Below are 18,096 nucleotides of genomic sequence, written 5' to 3'. Positions count from 1 at the left end.
TACGTGGGGCCTTCAGAAAATCTTTTTACATCTGAGCGTCCCGGGACAATTAGGTTAAAAAAGCAAACCCCTGCCTGGAAACTAACACTGATTTGTAATTACCTCTTTTTCTGCTTGTAAAGATCCTTGCACCTACTCTTTCCTCCAGAACAATTTTCAAGGAAACGTGTTGATTCCCTAGTCTAAGTCACTCACATACAGCTCAGAATAAATTTTTGTTAAAGAGACAAGTAGCCCAGGTTAGCCTGGAACATGTTAAAGACTCCAGGGCTGGCCTCAAACTCAGGGCAACACTCCTACCGTAGGTGTTATTTCAGGAATGAGTTGCTATGCCTAGCTTTTAATATTGGGGTCGGGGTGCTGGGAGAGGAGGAACTGGAACCCAAGGACTTGTGAGTGCTAAATAGCATTTACCACTCAACTTCATCCCCAGACCGTATTTTACTTTAAAGCAGAGATGGCACTTTTGCCTGTGCAGGTCATTTTCTTAAATCACCACACACATTACCACAACGGGGTACATGGAGGGTGTTCTAAGGAAAAGCAATGGACTTTTCTGGTTTTTCGAATTTCTCTGTGTAACAGCTCTGGCTGTCCTGGAACTTGCTCTGTAGACCAGCCTGGTTTCGAACTCACAGAGATCCACCTGCCTCTGTCTCCCGAGTGCTGGGATTAAACGTGTGCGCCACGACTGCCCGGCTGGACTTTGTTTCCAGCTAGCTCTCTCTAAATTAAGTCTAAACACTTTTTTTTTAAGATTTGCTAGGGAGAGCCAAGGCCCGGAGCGTGCTAGGAAGACCCTCTACTATTGCACTACGCCCCTGAGTCTGAAACAGACTCGTCCTTCAGGTCAAGACACAAACTACCAGCTCCAAACGCACACAGCTAACTCGGCATTCTGGTCAGTCTCACACTGACCGCTTTCCCTCAAACCATTACCCACTTCCGGCCTAGAGCGCAGAGGCCCGGAAGATGCGCATGCGCGTCGCTCTCGCCCTCTCAGAAGCGGCGAGCGTGCTGACGTCATCGCCAAACTGGCTCGCTCAGACACCGGCGGGAATTTTTCAAAATGGGAGCAGCGAGGCGCCGCCCAGGCCTCCGGAGGTACCGGGGGTACCTTTCGGTGGCGTCGGCGGCGTCGTCAGCGGCGGCGGCATAGGAAGGACAGCCTGATGGGCGCCAAGACCCGCTGGCTGCTCGGAGCGCTGCCTCGGAGGGACTGCGAGACGGCCGAGGCCGGGGCGCCCGCGGCCCGGGAACATGGCGGCGTGCATCGGGGAGCGGATCGAGGTGAGGCGGGCCGACGGGGAGCCGACGTAAGGTCGGGGTGAGGCTCGGTCCAGACGCGGGTGGAGCGGGGCGGGCGGGCGCAGGCGCTCCCCGGCGCTCTGGGGCCCGCTTAGGTGAGCTGGGGCCCCGCGGGCGAACGGAGGCGGGCGGAGCGGCCCGCCCCTCGGCGCCTCTTCTCCCTCTCCCCGCTCCCGTGGGGCGTGATACCCTGAAGGTGTGTCACCCGCTGTGGGCCCCGCCCGGTCCCCATCCCTTGGCGTCGGGACCACACTCCCGCCTCCAAAGCCGCGCTTGGGGAGCTGCTCCGCCTGCCCCTCCCCGGGGATGGCGGTTACCGTAGCGGGAGCGGCGGCGGGAGCCGGGTGGACGGGAGGAGGGAGCCGAGCTAACCAGCTCATTAGAGGGCTCAGTCTCCTTCCCGGCTGGAGCTCAGCAAGTCCCCCGGAGCGACAAGATGCCTGCCTCCCCAGGCACCTGCATCATCGAGGTCTGATGGCTGCTTGAACCTTGTCCTCTTTCCTCTCTGCCCTTTTTGCCAGATTTATTCCAGTTCTTACCCAACTTTCTCACTTTCTAGTTCTGCGAGTCAAACACATCTAATCTTTAATATTTTTTTTTAATAAGGACTTTAAGGTTGGAAATCTACTTGGTAAAGGATCATTTGCTGGAGTCTACAGAGCTGAGTCCATTCACACGGGTTTGGAAGTTGCAATCAAAATGGTAAGAATGTGTTAGTGAGCCTTCTCCAGTATTTTGCAAGGTTCTAGGAAGGCATGCTATTTAAAATGTCACAGTCATTATCAACGAGAGGCTGTGCACACTACCACCCTACTGTGTGTGTGTGTGTGTGTGTGTGTGTGTATATATGTATGTAGAATACATTACCTAACCAAAAGACAATGTTACTAAGTTCAGCAGCTGAACTTAAGGACATCTAAGAGACCCTTAACATTGCTTACCTGAAGGTTCTATACATTTTGTTATTGTGAATACTTAAGGTGATGGGAAGACGTCCAGACAATTTATTTATATATTTCTCTTATGTGTGGCTATAGTAATCTAAACTACCATTATTGTCGAGCATGGTGGTGCATGCCTATAATCCCATCTCTGAGGAGGTGGAAAAAGGAAGATCAGAAGTCCAAAGCCAACCTCTGTTAATAACAGAAATGTATTGGACATGCTGCAATTGTACATTCAGTAGGTGCAAGGGTGGAAAATAGATAAGAGTAAGTTGACTTTAAAGATATATAAAAAGACAACAATTTTAGATTGATATTTGGGCTTTCATCTGAGCTTAGGGATATAAGCTTGGTGATAGAGTACTTTTCTCTTGCGTGCACAAGGCCCTGGGTTCAAACCAAAGGATCATTATCATCAAATAAATCTGGCCTCTTATGTTTAGATCGACAAGAAAGCCATGTACAAAGCTGGAATGGTTCAGAGAGTCCAAAATGAGGTGAAAATACATTGCCAGTTGAAACACCCTTCTGTTTTGGAGGTAAGATACAGGTGTATGGAAGCAGTTGGGAGAGCTGGGTGTTTGTGTCATTGACTGCGCCCTCTTCTGTTTCAGCTTTACAATTACTTTGAAGATAACAATTACGTATATCTGGTGTTAGAGATGTGCCATAATGGAGAAATGAACAGGTATCTAAAGAACCGGATGAAACCTTTCTCAGAAAGTGAAGGTAGGTGTCTTCTTTGGGATGGGGTAGTTTTTCTCTTTTTTTCTTTTTGTTTGGTAAACACTTGACTTTTGAAGGTGTTTTGAAAAATGTGCTATTTTGTAATATTTAGTAAAAAAAAAATGTTTTATGTTTTTGAGACAAGGTCTATTATGTAGTTCTTGCTGTCCTGGAACTCAATATATAGACCAGACTGATCTTGAAGTAGCAGGGAGACTCCTGTCTCTGCCTCCCACCTGCTGGGATTGAAGGTGTGTGCCACTGCACCCAGTTTACTTTTTATATATTTAAATATATAAACTTACATCCCACCAAAGATAATATTTATAATTTTTTTTATTTTACACATATGGGTTTTTTTCTCTATGTACATCTGTGAACATGTATGCCTGGTGCCCAAGGAGTGCAGAAGATATTCTGTCTCTGGAACTTGATTGTGAGCCACCATGTGGGTGTCCAGGTTCTCTGAAGATCAGCCAGGACTCTTAACCACTAAGCAGTCTTTTCAGCCTCAACAATTTCTCTTTCTTATTTATTTTATTTCTTTAGCTGTGTGTATAAGTGTGCATCTGTGTTTTTTGAGACTGCTATGTAATTTTTTATTAAGGATTTATTAAGACATTATAAAGAAAAGATTATGTTAGCCTGAATTAAACTTTAAAACTTACATGCAACCAGAGATACACCTCCGTCCCACCAACAAAATTTAAGACAAAGATGGAAAGAACCTGTGAAATGTATGAGTAATAAGGCTAGGGCTGTAATTCAGTGGTAGCCTGTTTATTCAGCATGCATGCCCTGGGTTCTGTTTTCCACTGATATATTCGTATGTGTGCAGTGTGTATAACTAAAAAATTCATGTTGGAAAATTAAAGGTGTGCCTTAAAGGGAAAGGATAATCAAATAAGAAACTATAGCTAGGATTTTAATGTAATACTCTGGCATGCGTACTAGGTTTTTTTCATGTATTCTAAACATTGGATTTTCCAGAACTTTTGAATTGTCTTTTTTTCCGTCTTCACAGCTAGGCACTTCATGCACCAGATCATCACAGGAATGTTGTATCTTCATTCTCATGGCATATTACACCGGGACCTCACACTCTCTAACATCTTACTTACACGTAATATGAACATAAAGATTGCTGACTTTGGACTAGCAACGCAGTTGAAAATGCCACATGAAAAGCACTACACACTGTGTGGAACTCCTAATTACATTTCACCAGAGATTGCAACTCGAAGTGCACATGGACTGGAATCCGACATTTGGTCACTGGGCTGTATGTTTTATACATTACTTATTGGAAGACCACCTTTTGACACTGATACAGTCAAGAACACATTGAATAAAGTAGTATTAGCAGATTATGAAATGCCAGCCTTTTTGTCACGAGAAGCCCAGGACCTCATCCACCAGTTACTTCGTAGAAATCCTGCAGATCGGTTAAGTCTGTCTTCTGTGTTGGACCATCCTTTTATGTCACGAAACCCTTCAACAAAAAGTAAAGACTTGGGGACTGTAGAGGATTCAATGGATAGTGGGCATGCCACGATTTCCACAGTGACAGCTTCTTCCAGTACCAGTTTGAACGGTAGTTTACTTGACAGAAGAAGAGTTTTGATTGGCCAGTCACTTCCAAATAAAATTACTGTATTTCCAAAAAATAAGAATTTAAGTGACTTTTCTTCAGGAGATGGAAGCAATTTTTGTATGCAGTGGGGAAACCCAGACCAAGAAACTAGTGATAGGGGACGGGGAAGAGTAATCGAAGATGCAGAAGAAAGGCCACATTCTCGATACCTTCGCAGAGCTCATTCTTCTGATAGATCCAGCACTTCTAATCCATCTCGAGCAAAAACACACTCACTAGAACGATGTCATTCAGTAGAAATGCTTTCAAAGCCCAGAAGATCCCTGGATGAAAATGAAGACAGGTATTTCACCACAAACAGCAGAATCAGTTTTTTTAATTTTCTTAAAGACAAAACAGCCAATACTTGTAGATCTTTTGTAAGACATAATAATGACCAAGCACTGTAAGGATAATTCTGTCAAAAGCATTTTGATAAACACTGTATAAGCACAGATAGAAAGCTGCATCTAAACAAAGTGGGAAGATAGAATTATAATCTTGAGCCAGGCATAGTGGCACATGTCCTACAATTTGGGAGACACAGGCAGAAGGTTCATGCAGCTGAATCCAGTCTATGTGGCAGCAAGTTCTAGTTTTTTTTCAAAACAAAGTCTTTTTGTGTTATTAATGTTGGTTAAGGTCTCTTAAGTGCATATAAGCTTATATATAGCTCAGTGGGAGAACATGCATAGTGCCTTCATGTCAGTCCTCAGCACTGCAAAAAAACCCTATATGTTCATAAATACATTTAAATTTTTAGGTATGTTATTTACAGCAGATCTCTAGCACAACATACTACTATTTATTGAGCAGGTTTTTCCCTATAAGATTAATAGTTGCTGCATGTATAAGATTAATAGTTGCTGAGGCTTAGTGAGGAGGAGCTGTGGTACTGACTAATTTTTGTGCCTCAGTGGGTTTTTGTGTGTAATTTTTTATTATTTGAAATATAAACTTCTAGAAGATTAGTAGATACAGTGGGCCATTATAGTGCCATGGCGTTTTGGCTTAGGAATTTTAGAGATGATTATACAAATACTGTTTTCTACAGTTATTATCAAGATTCGGGTATCCAACCCTCTTCTAGGTTTCTGCCTTAAAATGTTTAGTGTGTAGGAATTCTGCTATCATAGAACACATTAGTTAGTGTGTATGTATGTAGCCCCAGGTTCTGTCTCCATTCCCTCTTTCCCCGATAATTGGTTTATGAGATTTCTTTTTTCCCCTCTTTAGTTCCAGTCATCATTGCCTAGGAAAAACTCCTTTTCCATTTGCAGACCAGACGCCTCAGATGGAAATGGTACAGCAGTGGTTTGGGAATCTGCAAATGAATGGTGAGTTTTTAATAAAAGTATTTAATCAAAATTTAATAGCCTTGAACCTGCTAAACATTGCAGTTTTCTTATATGTAAGAAAACAGTTCCAATAAATTTCAATAAAATGTATTCTAATAATAAACACTTAACATTTTTGAATATTTAACCTGTTCTTAATATTCATGGTATATGATTAATTTGTTAAGTTTTCATTACAAATATTAAGAAGAAAGCTATTTATACATGAGCAAAGTGTACACAACTCAGTTTGCACTCCTGATCTGTGCTTAAGTAGAACAAGGATTCTCAAGTAGTCCTGGCTCAGGCTGGACCTTTAAGCCTATTCTGGTGAAACCTGTGTCAAAAACTGCTGTTATCGATGCCCGTGAAGTAATCAGAGGATGCCTGACTTTACTTGTGAGAAGCTGATGTGAGAATTTTAGTTTCCCAATAGTTCCTCATATTGAAATACACAGCTAAAACCTTAAACATTTAAGCAGCTGTCCCTGGGTCATTATTAAGACTGGAGATTAAGTGTCTCATTAATGAACAGCACTCACAGAAGGTGGGTGGAAAATAGTGGTGGGAAGAGAGAATTAAAAGGCAGCATCTGGAGGAGATCGTCTTTCACCCTGGTGGAGTGTGGAGTGTGAGATGATAGCTCTCATGAGGCAGACTTGTTATGCCCTGCCAAGAAATAGGATTTTCAGAAGACTAAAAGAGAATTAATCTGACCATATGCGCTTACTAGTTGTTTGTATGTTTTTTAAACTACAAAACTGCCCTGGACATAGTTTTGCATTCTTATACTTATTTACAGGTTATTTTTACTTGGTAATATGGACTTTTCTGAGATGGAAAAATAAACCTTATATAAATATATAGTCGTTGTGCTTCAATTTTAAAGTATTTTACTTGATAGAAAATATTTTCCCGGGGGCTGGAGAGATGGCTCAGAGGTTAAGAGCACTGGTTGTTCTTCCAGAGGTCCTGAGTTCAATCCCAGCAACCACATGGTGGCTACAACCATCTGTACTGAGATCTGGCGCCCTCCTCTGGCGTGCAGGCATACATCAAGGCAGAACGTTGTATACATAATAAATAAATAAATCTTCAAAAAAAAATTATAAAAAAAAAAGAAAATATTTTCCCTTATAATGAGAATGTGAGGACAAGAAGCTTTACAATCATTTAAGATAAAATTATGAAAATTCTGAGAGTTTATCCTGAAGAACTAGAGTTTTATATAACTGATGATTTTAAGGCTTTAAAAAAAATAGCATCAGGACATGGTGGCCCATGCCTTTAATTACACCACTTGGAAGACTGAGGTATAGGGACCATGACTTCAAGACCAGCTAGGCTACATAAGTGAGGCCCTGTCTCAAAAAAAAGAAGTAAAATAATTAAAATTTACCACAGAGAGTTTTATATAATTAAATTATTTATTTAAGGCCCTTTTAAAAATGGAAACTCTAGCCTGGAGAGATGGCTCAGTGGTTAAGAACACCTGCTGTTGTTCCTTGAAGACCCAGGTTTGGTTCCCAGTATCCACACAGGTTCCTCACAGACACTCCAGTTCCAGGAGGTCTGGTAGCTGAGCACTGCGTGTACATAGCACACATGTACACACAGGGGCCACAGACACATGCATCAACAAAATACCACATGAAATGTGGTGTAGAATTCAGGAAGACTGCAATAGGTGCAAATAGGGATACTGAAAGGAGTCAATGTTTTTCTTTTAATTGCACATTTTCTAAGTAGAGATGTGATAAACAATCTTTATATTAAAAGAATTTGCTTATTTTTATCAGAACCCCTTCTGATGAACATTGACTTGGCTTTGCTTTGATTCAAAATTTGATTTCCCAAGCATTGGTTGCGCTCACCTTTAATCCCAGCACTGAGGAGGCAGAGGCAGGCGGATTTCTGAGTTCAAGGACAGCCAGCACTACACAGAGAAACCCTGTCTCAAAAAACCAAGGAAGAAAAAATTGATTTCATATTAGTACATTTTCATAGCCATAAGAATACTAAAAGTTTTTCAACCTGACTTAAATGTTCCTTTAACTACTTTTTTACTTTATTAAGAGCTCATTTTCTTAGTAGCTTCTTTTTTAAAAAGAAATTTCATATATTTAAGATACATAATAAAGTTATAAATAGTAAAACAGTTACTGTGTAAGAAATTAGCATAGCTATCATTTCAGTACACAGTTCCCCATTTGGCAAAGAACAACTACAACTTACTGATTAAAGAAACCTATAATACACAAATGTTTATAATTGACTTTTTTCTATTGTTAAAAGATGCTATTTAGAGTCAGGGTGTGGTGCAACATGCCTTTAATCCTTTAAACCCGGGAGGCCAAGGCAAGCCCATCTGTTGAGTTCCAGGATATTCAGAGCTACATATAAAGACCATCCTCCCTGCTATGCTCTTATAATTACATTGTGCTACATTTTACTAAACTGATTTTTTAATGTATATTTTAGCTCATTTAGGAGAAACTAATGAGCACAACACCGTTGGCCCAAACAGAGATTTCCAGGGCTGTCCAGATTCACGGGACATGTTAAGAAATGCTTGGACTGATACGAGAGCCAGCAAGAATGCTGATACTTCTGCTAATGTTCATCCTGTGAAGCAGCCGAGTACCAGGAAGTACATGACTGCATATCATAGTAAACCTGAGATCATGCAACAAGAGCTGCTCTTACATACTCGTTCTGAACAAAGCAAGAATACAAGTATGGAATCAGCGTTGGGTCACCAGAAACCGACCTTACGAAGCATTACATCTCCATTGATTGCTCACAGATTAAAACCAATCAGACAAAAAACAAAAAAGGCTGTGGTATGTCAATTATTTTTTCTAAGTTACTATTTGACATTTTCTTAGAATACAATTCTTAAGTGTGATCTTTTTAGTTCCTATGATATCTTTGGAATTTGAGATATATAAACTTAACATTCAAGAAAAAATTGAGTATCCATGCAAAAATGCTTTTGTTTCCCTCTAGTTTTGATAGGTAATATTTGGGGGTTTTTGTGTTTATTTAAGAGTTTCCAGTAGGTAATCCAGGCTGGCTTTGGATATTCTGCCTCCATCTCATGAACACTACGAGTACAGGCGTATACTACCACCCTGCCTACTACCCTCTAGGTGTATACACCACCCTGCCTACTACCCTCTAGGTGTATACACCACCCTGCCTACTACCCTCTAGGTGTATACACCACCCTGCCTACTACCCTCTAGGTGTATACACCACCCTGCCTACTACCCTCTTGGTGTATACACCACCCTGCCTACTACCCTCTTGGTGTATACACCACCCTGCCTACTACCCTCTTGGTGTATACACCACCCTGCCTACTACCCTCTAGCTTCTGACAATGGCTAATTGATTCTGATAAGTTTGGAACTTTGAACTTACTGATTTTTTAAATTTATTTCGATTTTTGTGTTTGTGAGTGTCTTGCCTACATGTCTGTATGGCACTACATGCTTGCCTAGTGTCCAGGGAAGCCAAAAAAGGGGCATTAATTCCTTGGCTTTGAAGTTACAGTTATATATGCACATAAATTTTGTATGTATGGTTGTAATTGTTATGGTATGTATGTGGATTCTGGGAAATGAACCAAGGTCCTCTGCAAGAACAAATGCAGAACTTGTTCTTAACCACTGAACCACCTTTCCAGCCCCTAAATTATTTATATTTAAAAGACAGTTCTGTGAAAATAATACTGGCTCCATGCTACATTGATCACTTTATTTACACCTACAGTTGGTGATGTTCTGCATTTCATTTGAAATCAAAGGTTATATAGAAAATATAATTTTTAAAAAAAACAACTACAATTAAAGCAATATGCATTTCTGTGTTGAGAAGTCACTGAGTATATGTGATTCCATCTTGACCCTCTTTGTTCTTTGCTTCCCATGTCATCCTGTCTTGCCTTGTTTGGCTCCCCATTGTCTTCAGGGTCCTTGTTCCCCACCCTACCTTCTGTTTGCCTTTTGCTCATTGGTTAGCATTTCACACTTGATTACACATTCTCACCTTTATACCTTCTGGCTCACAGCTGCACCCAACTACATCGCTATTGTAGACTGCGAAAGTGCAGCAGCTGTTGGGTTTTATGGTTCTGCTATGGTTGAGTACTTTTCCCTCTTAAATATTATGTGCCAGAAGTGTTCTTAAAAAACAATTTATTGATTTTTCTGTTTCCCTAGGTGAGCATCCTTGATTCAGAGGAAGTGTGTGTGGAACTTCTAAAAGAGTGTACATCTGAAGGACACGTGAAAGAAGTTCTTCAGATCTCTAGTGACGGGACTAAGGTAGCGTACTGATTTTATTCACTTGCAATTTTAGGTGTGGCATTAAACATTTGGCACTGAGGTCTTTTTACAATATGGTATTTAATCTGTATCTTTGGAATTCACAAACTGAAAAATAAAAATAACTGTAACTAGTAATAAAATTAAAATTTTAGATTAGAATACTTTATTACTTTTAGAAACTATTTTAATGTTTTTCTAAATTAATGCTTAACAGAACTTTATGTATTTTTTTGGTAGCAAAGGATAATACTTAATAGCATACAATTAGAAGTTTTATTTATTTTTTAATCAGATCACTGTTTATTACCCAAATGATGGACGAGGCTTTCCTCTTGCTGATAGACCACCTTTGCCTACTGACAACATCAGTAGGTACAGCTTTGACAATTTGCCGGGTATGTACATTTTCAGGACATGGATTGAGATAATAGATTTATATGCACATAAATTTTGTATGTATGGTTGTAAATTGTAACTACGTTGGCTTCAGTCTGACTGCTGGTCATGTTCTTGTACTTTGTGTCTGGGACGATTTGGTGTACCTTAACCACTCATTGTCTGCTGTTCGTTTGTTATACTGCCACAAACCCCTTAAGTGAAAACTAACTCTGCAGCATTAGTAACATCAGAACTGTTGTTTAGTTATTGCTCTATCTGGAGTCATCAAAAATTACAGCTTGAAGTATCTAGTTTTGAGAGAGAGAGAGATTATATATATAGTATAGTTGAATTGTTGGTAACTGGCTACCTCCTGCATAAGTTCCTAGAAGCTGTGATTTGGAGGAATAACTACTAAATAAACACATCTTGTTTTCAAAAACAAGAAAGCTGTCTAACCTTACCAGAAATCTGAATGCAGATATAACTGTATGTTTAGTCAATTCTTTCTTCTGTAATATTATGTGTGTTTTTCTTCTTCAGAAAAATACTGGCGAAAATATCAGTATGCTTCTAGATTTATTCAGCTCGTGAGATCTAAAACTCCCAAAATCACTTATTTTACAAGATATGCTAAATGTATTTTGATGGAGAATTCTCCTGGTGCTGATTTCGAGGTTTGGTTTTATGACGGTGAGTATAATACATGTGATCCAGATTTATGGTTGTACATCCAGCAGTTCATCTGTAATGTATGAGATATAGTCCTCTTGGCTGCTTAGCTTGCATCAGTTCATAACATAAACTGCATGAAAAGCATTATCCATATCTTCCTTGAAACCCAAATGGATGGGTTTAACAGTCTCTGAGCATTCTCTGTCTCTCTCCATGAAGGGTTCCGATGTGCACATCCCAGCACATGATTCCAGCTATCCCTGCTATTTTGTATGAGTGCTATGCCTTTGTGCACTCAGGTCAGACACATGCTAAAGAGAGAAAATGGTGCCTTACCTTTGCTGGATACTTGGAGTGCCATTTTACAAATGATCAATAAATGATGTGAATAACTTTTCTGACCACCATTATGTACTAGTATAGTAATTCAGTATAGGAACAGTAAAAGAACTGAAAAAGAATGGTTTTCTGCTTAATTTTCAGGAGCCAAAATACACAAAACAGAAGATTTAATTCATGTGATTGAAAAAACTGGCAAATCTTATACTTTAAAATGTGAAAGTGAAATTACCAGCTTGAAAGAGGAAATGAAAATATATATGGACCATGCTAATGAGGTATGTACTTGTTTTTCATCCAACTAACAATCACATGTTAAAGCCGTGAACTACTGACGAGGCAATCTTCTCTGTAATAGGGTCATCGTGTCTGCTTGGCACTAGAATCTGTAATCTCAGAAGAGGAAAAGAGAAGCAGGAGCTCTTCGTTCTTCCCAATAATTGTAGGAAGGTAAAAGCTTAAAATTCCTAACTATGGCTAAAATGTTTAAGATGCAATTGGGACATTTCATTATAAATGATGTTTAGAGTTGCAGCATGGTGATACACTCCATAATCCTGGCACCTAAGAAGTAGAGGCTGGAAGAATTGGAGGCCACTGTACCTCAAAACAGCTACAAGAGCCAATGAGATGGCTCACTGGGTAAAGTGCTTGAAATGCAAGCTCCCTGGAACCCATATAAAACTGAAGGCAAGGATTTACTCCAGTGGTCATTCTTTAATCTCCAGACATACACACTCTGGAGCATATATGCGCCTATATTCCCATACAATTTACACAGACATTCATAGTAAATAAAATTGAAATTTAAAAATTTAACTAGCCAGGTGTGGTGACATACACCTTTAATTTCGGCACTGGAGTGGCAGAGACAAGTGGATCTCTGAATTCAAGGCCAGCCTGCTCTACATAATGGGACCCTGTGTCGAACACATACACACAAGCTAAATAAATGTTTAGTTCTCTGTATATTGAAAAGCTTTAGGTAACTATAGCAGTGCCTTTCTCTTTCCTTCAGAAAACCTGGTAATACTAGTTCACCTAAAGCCTTATCACCACCTCCTGTGGACCCAAGCTACTCAAAGGGAGAGCAAGCATTACCCAGCAGATTAAACATGAACAGTGCGACATTTCCCGCACAGGCACCGGTACTCAACCCTTCTGTAAGTAAACATGTATCACATGCAGACCTTATATAAAGTGAAGGTGTGGGTTGTGGGTACAGCTCAGGTGTAAAATATATGCTTAACATGTGTCCATGGGTTAGATCCCAGCACCACCCAGAAAAATACATCATCACCTACTGACTGATTCTCACTGAGCTATTTTGCAATATGCCTGCTTGAATTAGCCAAAGGTCCTTGCATGTGTTATCAGCTGCTTTATGGCTCACGCTCACAAATGAATGAGTAATTAGCCGGGCAGTAGTGGCGCACGCCTTTAATCCCAGCACTCAGGAGGCAGAGGCAGGCGGATCTCTGTGAGTTCGAGGCCAGCCTGGTCTACAAGAGCTAGTTCCAGGACAGGAACCAAAAGCTATGGAGAAACCCTGTCTCGAAAAATCCAAAAAAAAAAAAATGAGTAATTAGATTTCCCCAGTGAACTGCCATACCAGTAAAGACTATACAAATGTACACGCTCCTCCTCTCCCTTACTGTTTGTAGACTGCTACAGCTGAAGGACTCGGCCACACAGCCACCTCCACAGGAGCAAGTTTCTCTTCTTCCAGTCTTCCTAAATCAGCGCAGCTTTTGAAATCGGTTTTTGTGAAAAATGTTGGTTGGGCTACACAGGTAAGATGTTTCTGAGAAAGATGATTTCCTCACTGTAGACCTCTTGATTTTTTTTCATTGATTAAATTATTATCCAATAATATAAATTATTTTAACAACTTCTCTTTTCTAGGAATTTTTTAAGTATATTTTTTATTGGATATATTCCTAAAAGTTTGGCTTTTTTAAAATTGGTATATATCAGAAGCTTCTAATATTGATATCAGGTTGCCTGCAGTGTAAATGATGTCATGATAAGGGGTTGTGCAGAGTAGTGAATGTCTAGGATATTTGAAATTGCAGAAATGAAATTAACATTGAATTGAAATTTGCAAAACTATGTCAGTGTATATTACATTGTATATGTTATCAGAAGGTTTGAAGTTTGGAAATTTTGGAGTATGGCATATGTATTTTTACTTAACAATTAAGTAAAAATTGACTCTAGTATTTCATGGGGTTTGTTGACATTTGTTGAGTACCACCTACTGTGTGGTCCAGTGTTTCTCACATTGTCTAGTTTGTTCCCTAAAGTAATCTGGTAAAACTTACTGTTTTCTATAATGATGGATTGGTAAGCATAGTCCTGCAGTGTGTGTAACTGTAGTCTGGTGTGAATACAGAGCTATTGTGGTCAGGTGGCCATCTGTTTTCACCTATACCACTTGCCTTTCCATTTGTAGTAGAAAACTTTCAGTAGCTAAGAGATAAAATAGGGGAGCTTTTGTCATTCAGTCCTATCTTGGGAAAATGGCTATATGGAAAAAACAACTACATAAATAACCCAGTGGCTATCTGTGAGAAACCAAATATATTGAGTCATTTTAGTACTGTGGTGCCTTAGCCACTAGAAGAATGATCTGAAGAGAAAAAAGGAAAATAGTATTTTCGGTGCTTAAAATAATTAGAAACTCAAATTTGCAGTTATTGGAGACAGTTGTTTTATACGCCGTGTTGGGTCTGGATGTATTCGCACATGCCTAGAATCCTGGCATTTAGGAAGTAGAAGCCAGAGTGAACTCAGTGCCAGTCTGGGCTATGTAGTGAGTGAGACCCTGCCTTAAAAATGAACTGTGGAGCTAGAGAGACGGCCCCATGATCAAGAGCACTTGCTGAATAAAGTTTTATTCTACATGGCAGCTCACATCTGACTGTAACTCCAGTTCTAGGGGATCTGATGCCCTCTTCTGACCTCTTTCAGGTTCTGTGAGCAAGCTGCATGGACACATAACAGGAAGGAAAAACACCCATAGGCATGAAAATAAAGTAACTAAATATGATGTGTGCCTTTAATCCTAGAACTCTTAAGGCAGAAGCAGGTAGATCTCAATGAGTTCACGGCCAGCTAGTGCTAATACTGAGACTATTTCAAAAGGGGTGGGGTCGGGTGGGATGGGGGAATCTAAAACACTGAATGAATAAAACAAAACTTTATAGAACACATTTTAAGCTAGCCCTTAAAAACTGCAACTTGTGCTGGGCAATGGTGGCATACGCCTTTAATCCCAGCACTTGAGAGGTAGAGGCAGGCAGATCTCTCTATACCAGCCTGGTCTACAGAGTGAGTTCCAGGACAGCCAGAGCTATAGAGAAAAACCCTGTCTCAAAACCACCAACCCTACCCTACCCCTGCCAAAAAAAACAAACAAACAAAAAAGTTGTGTCTTTTGTATAGTCATTTTCTGTGTCTTCTTGCTTTTCTAGCTAACTAGCGGAGCTGTGTGGGTTCAGTTTAATGATGGGTCACAGCTAGTGGTCCAAGCAGGAGTATCTTCCATCAGTTACACATCACCAGATGGTCAGACAACTAGGTAAGTTTTTACAGCGCTGGGTGGGATTCAGTGCTTGCTCATTTTCCTTTCTCTATACTTTGAAATAAGTGGCTTGATAAGTTTAGTGTTTCGGCAGTTTTTATTTACACTATTCATAATCAACTCAAGTGGTAGGATTTCTTTGAATTTCATTGAATAACCCTATTCGATGTATATATAGATTATTTACTTAAAAGAACATGGAGGGGCCAGTTGTGGTAGTGCATACCTTTAATTCTAGCACCTAGGCGACAGAGCTTAAAACCAGCCACATCTACATAAAGACTTCCAGACTAGCCAGATGCTACACAGTGAGACTCTGTTTCAAAAACCAAACACAAAGCACATGGAGGGCTGGAGAGATGGCTCAGTTGCTAAAGTACTTGCTTTGCAAGCAGGACTTTAATTCAGAGCCCCGGCCACCCATGAAAAAGGTAAGGCAGGGGCTGGAGAGATGGCTCAGAGGTTAAGAGCACTGGCTGCGCTTCCAGAAGTCCTGAGTTCAATCCCAGCAACCACATGGTGGCTCACAACCATCTGTACTGAGATCTGGTGCCCTCTTCTGGCGTGCGGGCATACATCAAGGCAGAATGTTGTATACATAATAAATAAATAAATCTTTAAGAAAGAAAAGAAAAAAAAGAAAAAGGTAAGGCAGTATGCACCCTGGGGACAAGCTGATTCTTGGCTCACAAGCCACCCAGTCTAGTCAAATAGGTAAGCCTCAGTTTCTGTGAGAAACCTTGTCTCAAAGTGATTGAGATAGACATCTAACATTGACCTCAGGCTGGATGTGGTGGCGGTGCACAGACCATCAATCAGCAGGAGTTAGAGACCATCTTTGGCTACATAGCCACCAACCTGGGTTTTATGAGACCCATTTCAAAGAAGCCTAAATTAACTAAATAAACTTGGTTGTTTTTTCCAAATAAAAGTTATATCACAGGCTGGAAAGGCGACTCAGCAGTTAAGAGCACTGCCTGTTCTTCCAGAGGTCCTGAGTTCAATTCCCAGCAACCTCTTCTGGCCTGCAGGCATATATGCAGGCAATCTTTTTTTTAAAAAAAAAAAAAAAAGTTATATCCCAACTTTTGAAAGCGTTTTAAGACTTGTTGTTGTTTATGGTAGGTATTGAACCTTGGGCCTTGTGAATGCTTTGCAAGCCCTGTAACTGAACTGTACCACCCAGTACTAACAACCATTTTTGAAGGCAAGCCACTAGTCCTCACAATATATAAGTGCTATCTCTGAATGTTCAACTAATCACAGATCAAAAATATTTATTTAAAAAAGTACTATGCTTGTACTGAGTATATACACCTATGAAACAAAACAAGTGTTCTGTTTTTGAAAGAAACAAATTGCATACACTTCAGTTGATTTTTGGAATTCTAGTAAGTGTATTGTTTTCTTACCTCTTGTCTTTAAATGAGAGAAATGTGCTTTTGAGTATTCTCTTAAGGTCTATGGGTTGAAGTTGTTTGTTTTTCTGCTTCATTTAGGTATGGAGAAAATGAAAAATTGCCAGAATACATCAAACAGAAATTACAGTGTCTTTCGTCCATCCTTCTTATGTTTTCTAGTCCAACTCCTAGTGTTCACTAACTAAAGTCCTTTCAGATGTCTGTATTTAATAAACGACTTTGTTTGGCTTTCAAGTAAAGTGAGTTTTTTTTAGTTTACTATGACTTCAGAAAGCCTTTCTATTAAACAGAATTATAATCTGTATCATAAAAAATATGCTAAGAAAACAAAATAGAATAAAAATTTCATTACCAAATACAGTGGTGATGAAATAAACTAGGACATCTGATTTTTCTCCAAGTACATAATCCCTCACTCAGACTTTGTGTGCTCATGTTTGTACTGCACTAAACTTTGTGTGCTGTGTTTGTTTTTGTTGTTTCTGTACTAGTAAGGCAGTGAGAATCATGGACAAAACAGCCTGTAGTTTTGAAGATGTAAATAATGTATATATAAGCAGTATATAAACATGTATATTTTATATTTATTTTTGTAGCGCTTGTGTGTGATTAAATATTTCTGCAAATACATTTTATAAAATAAACACATTGGTAAGTTTACTTTTTATTTGGTTAAATACTTATTTTAAAATAGGTTGATCATTCTTAAATTTTGTTTGCTGTTTAAGAACCCCCCCCCCCCCCCATTTATTTTTTGAGACTGGGCTGTTATTGGTTTAACCCACTGATTGTGTTTTCTATCTTCTCTTACTCCCGCCTCCCTCTGCTGGGCATTTCTTCATAGCCCCAGGAGAGACGAGGTTACTGGGCAGACAAGACATGGGACCTGAAGGAGATTTGGGGTGATAGAGTGGCTGCTAGGCAGTCAGAGAAAACGTCTGTCTGCGCAGAGGGAGGCTATCTATTAACCTGCACAGGCCCCTCTGGAAAGTCAACAGAGAAGAACTTGGCTAGCAGCTCCTACTGTGCCCTTTATAGGCACCTTGTGTTAAGTTCTATTTCATCCACAGTGGTCAGAAGGGGTCAGATACCCGGGTCTGAGTTACAGGCAGTTGTGAGCCACTATGTTGGTTCCAAGTCCACCATAAGAGTAAGCATATAATCCTCTGGACCAGATTAAAATGTGAAGTCTTAATCCTGTAAATTAGGTGTTGGGCATCGTTACTGAGGTGTATCATTTCCCTTATATTGAGATTTGATCTACTATGGTCATTTGTAAATGTATTCATAATTACTGTTCATGTTTTCTTTGTAATTAGAAGCTTGGATTTAATGAGGAATCCATATTGAACTAATAGGACTTAGCAGTCGCAATACTCCAGCCACTTTGGACTGGGTGTGAGTTCTGAGAAGCC

The 18,096-nt window shown here is 39.9% G+C and overlaps 1 protein-coding gene across 2 annotated transcripts; it reads left to right on the top strand.

Annotated features, from left to right (window-relative positions):
• Nucleotides 1–1,022: 1,022 nt before the first annotated feature.
• On the top strand, nucleotides 1,023–17,334 carry Plk4 (polo like kinase 4). 2 transcript variants are annotated; one of them, XM_041659153.1, is made up of 16 exons: nucleotides 1,023–1,290; nucleotides 1,915–2,010; nucleotides 2,696–2,791; nucleotides 2,867–2,981; nucleotides 4,003–4,915; nucleotides 5,848–5,948; nucleotides 8,430–8,791; nucleotides 10,175–10,279; nucleotides 10,575–10,677; nucleotides 11,204–11,353; nucleotides 11,819–11,952; nucleotides 12,033–12,124; nucleotides 12,693–12,837; nucleotides 13,339–13,467; nucleotides 15,151–15,257; nucleotides 16,760–17,334. In XM_041659153.1, exons 1-16 carry the CDS (start codon nucleotides 1,261–1,263, stop codon nucleotides 16,860–16,862), a joined length of 2,781 nt encoding a protein of 926 aa, XP_041515087.1. In that variant the 5' UTR covers nucleotides 1,023–1,260; the 3' UTR covers nucleotides 16,863–17,334. The 2 variants fall into 2 exon arrangements, with proteins under 2 accessions (XP_041515087.1, XP_041515086.1); XM_041659152.1 differs by lacking the exon at nucleotides 1,023–1,290 and adding an exon at nucleotides 1,718–1,777.
• Nucleotides 17,335–18,096: the final 762 nt, after the last annotated feature.

Source organism: Microtus oregoni, unplaced genomic scaffold (assembly GCF_018167655.1).
Source record: "Microtus oregoni isolate MIOR12 unplaced genomic scaffold, Mior012 000010F_ref0000083, whole genome shotgun sequence".
Classification (NCBI taxonomy): Eukaryota; Metazoa; Chordata; class Mammalia; order Rodentia; family Cricetidae; genus Microtus; species Microtus oregoni.
Note: the sequence above shows the minus strand (reverse complement) of the source record. Positions and strands in the feature narration are given on the sequence as shown.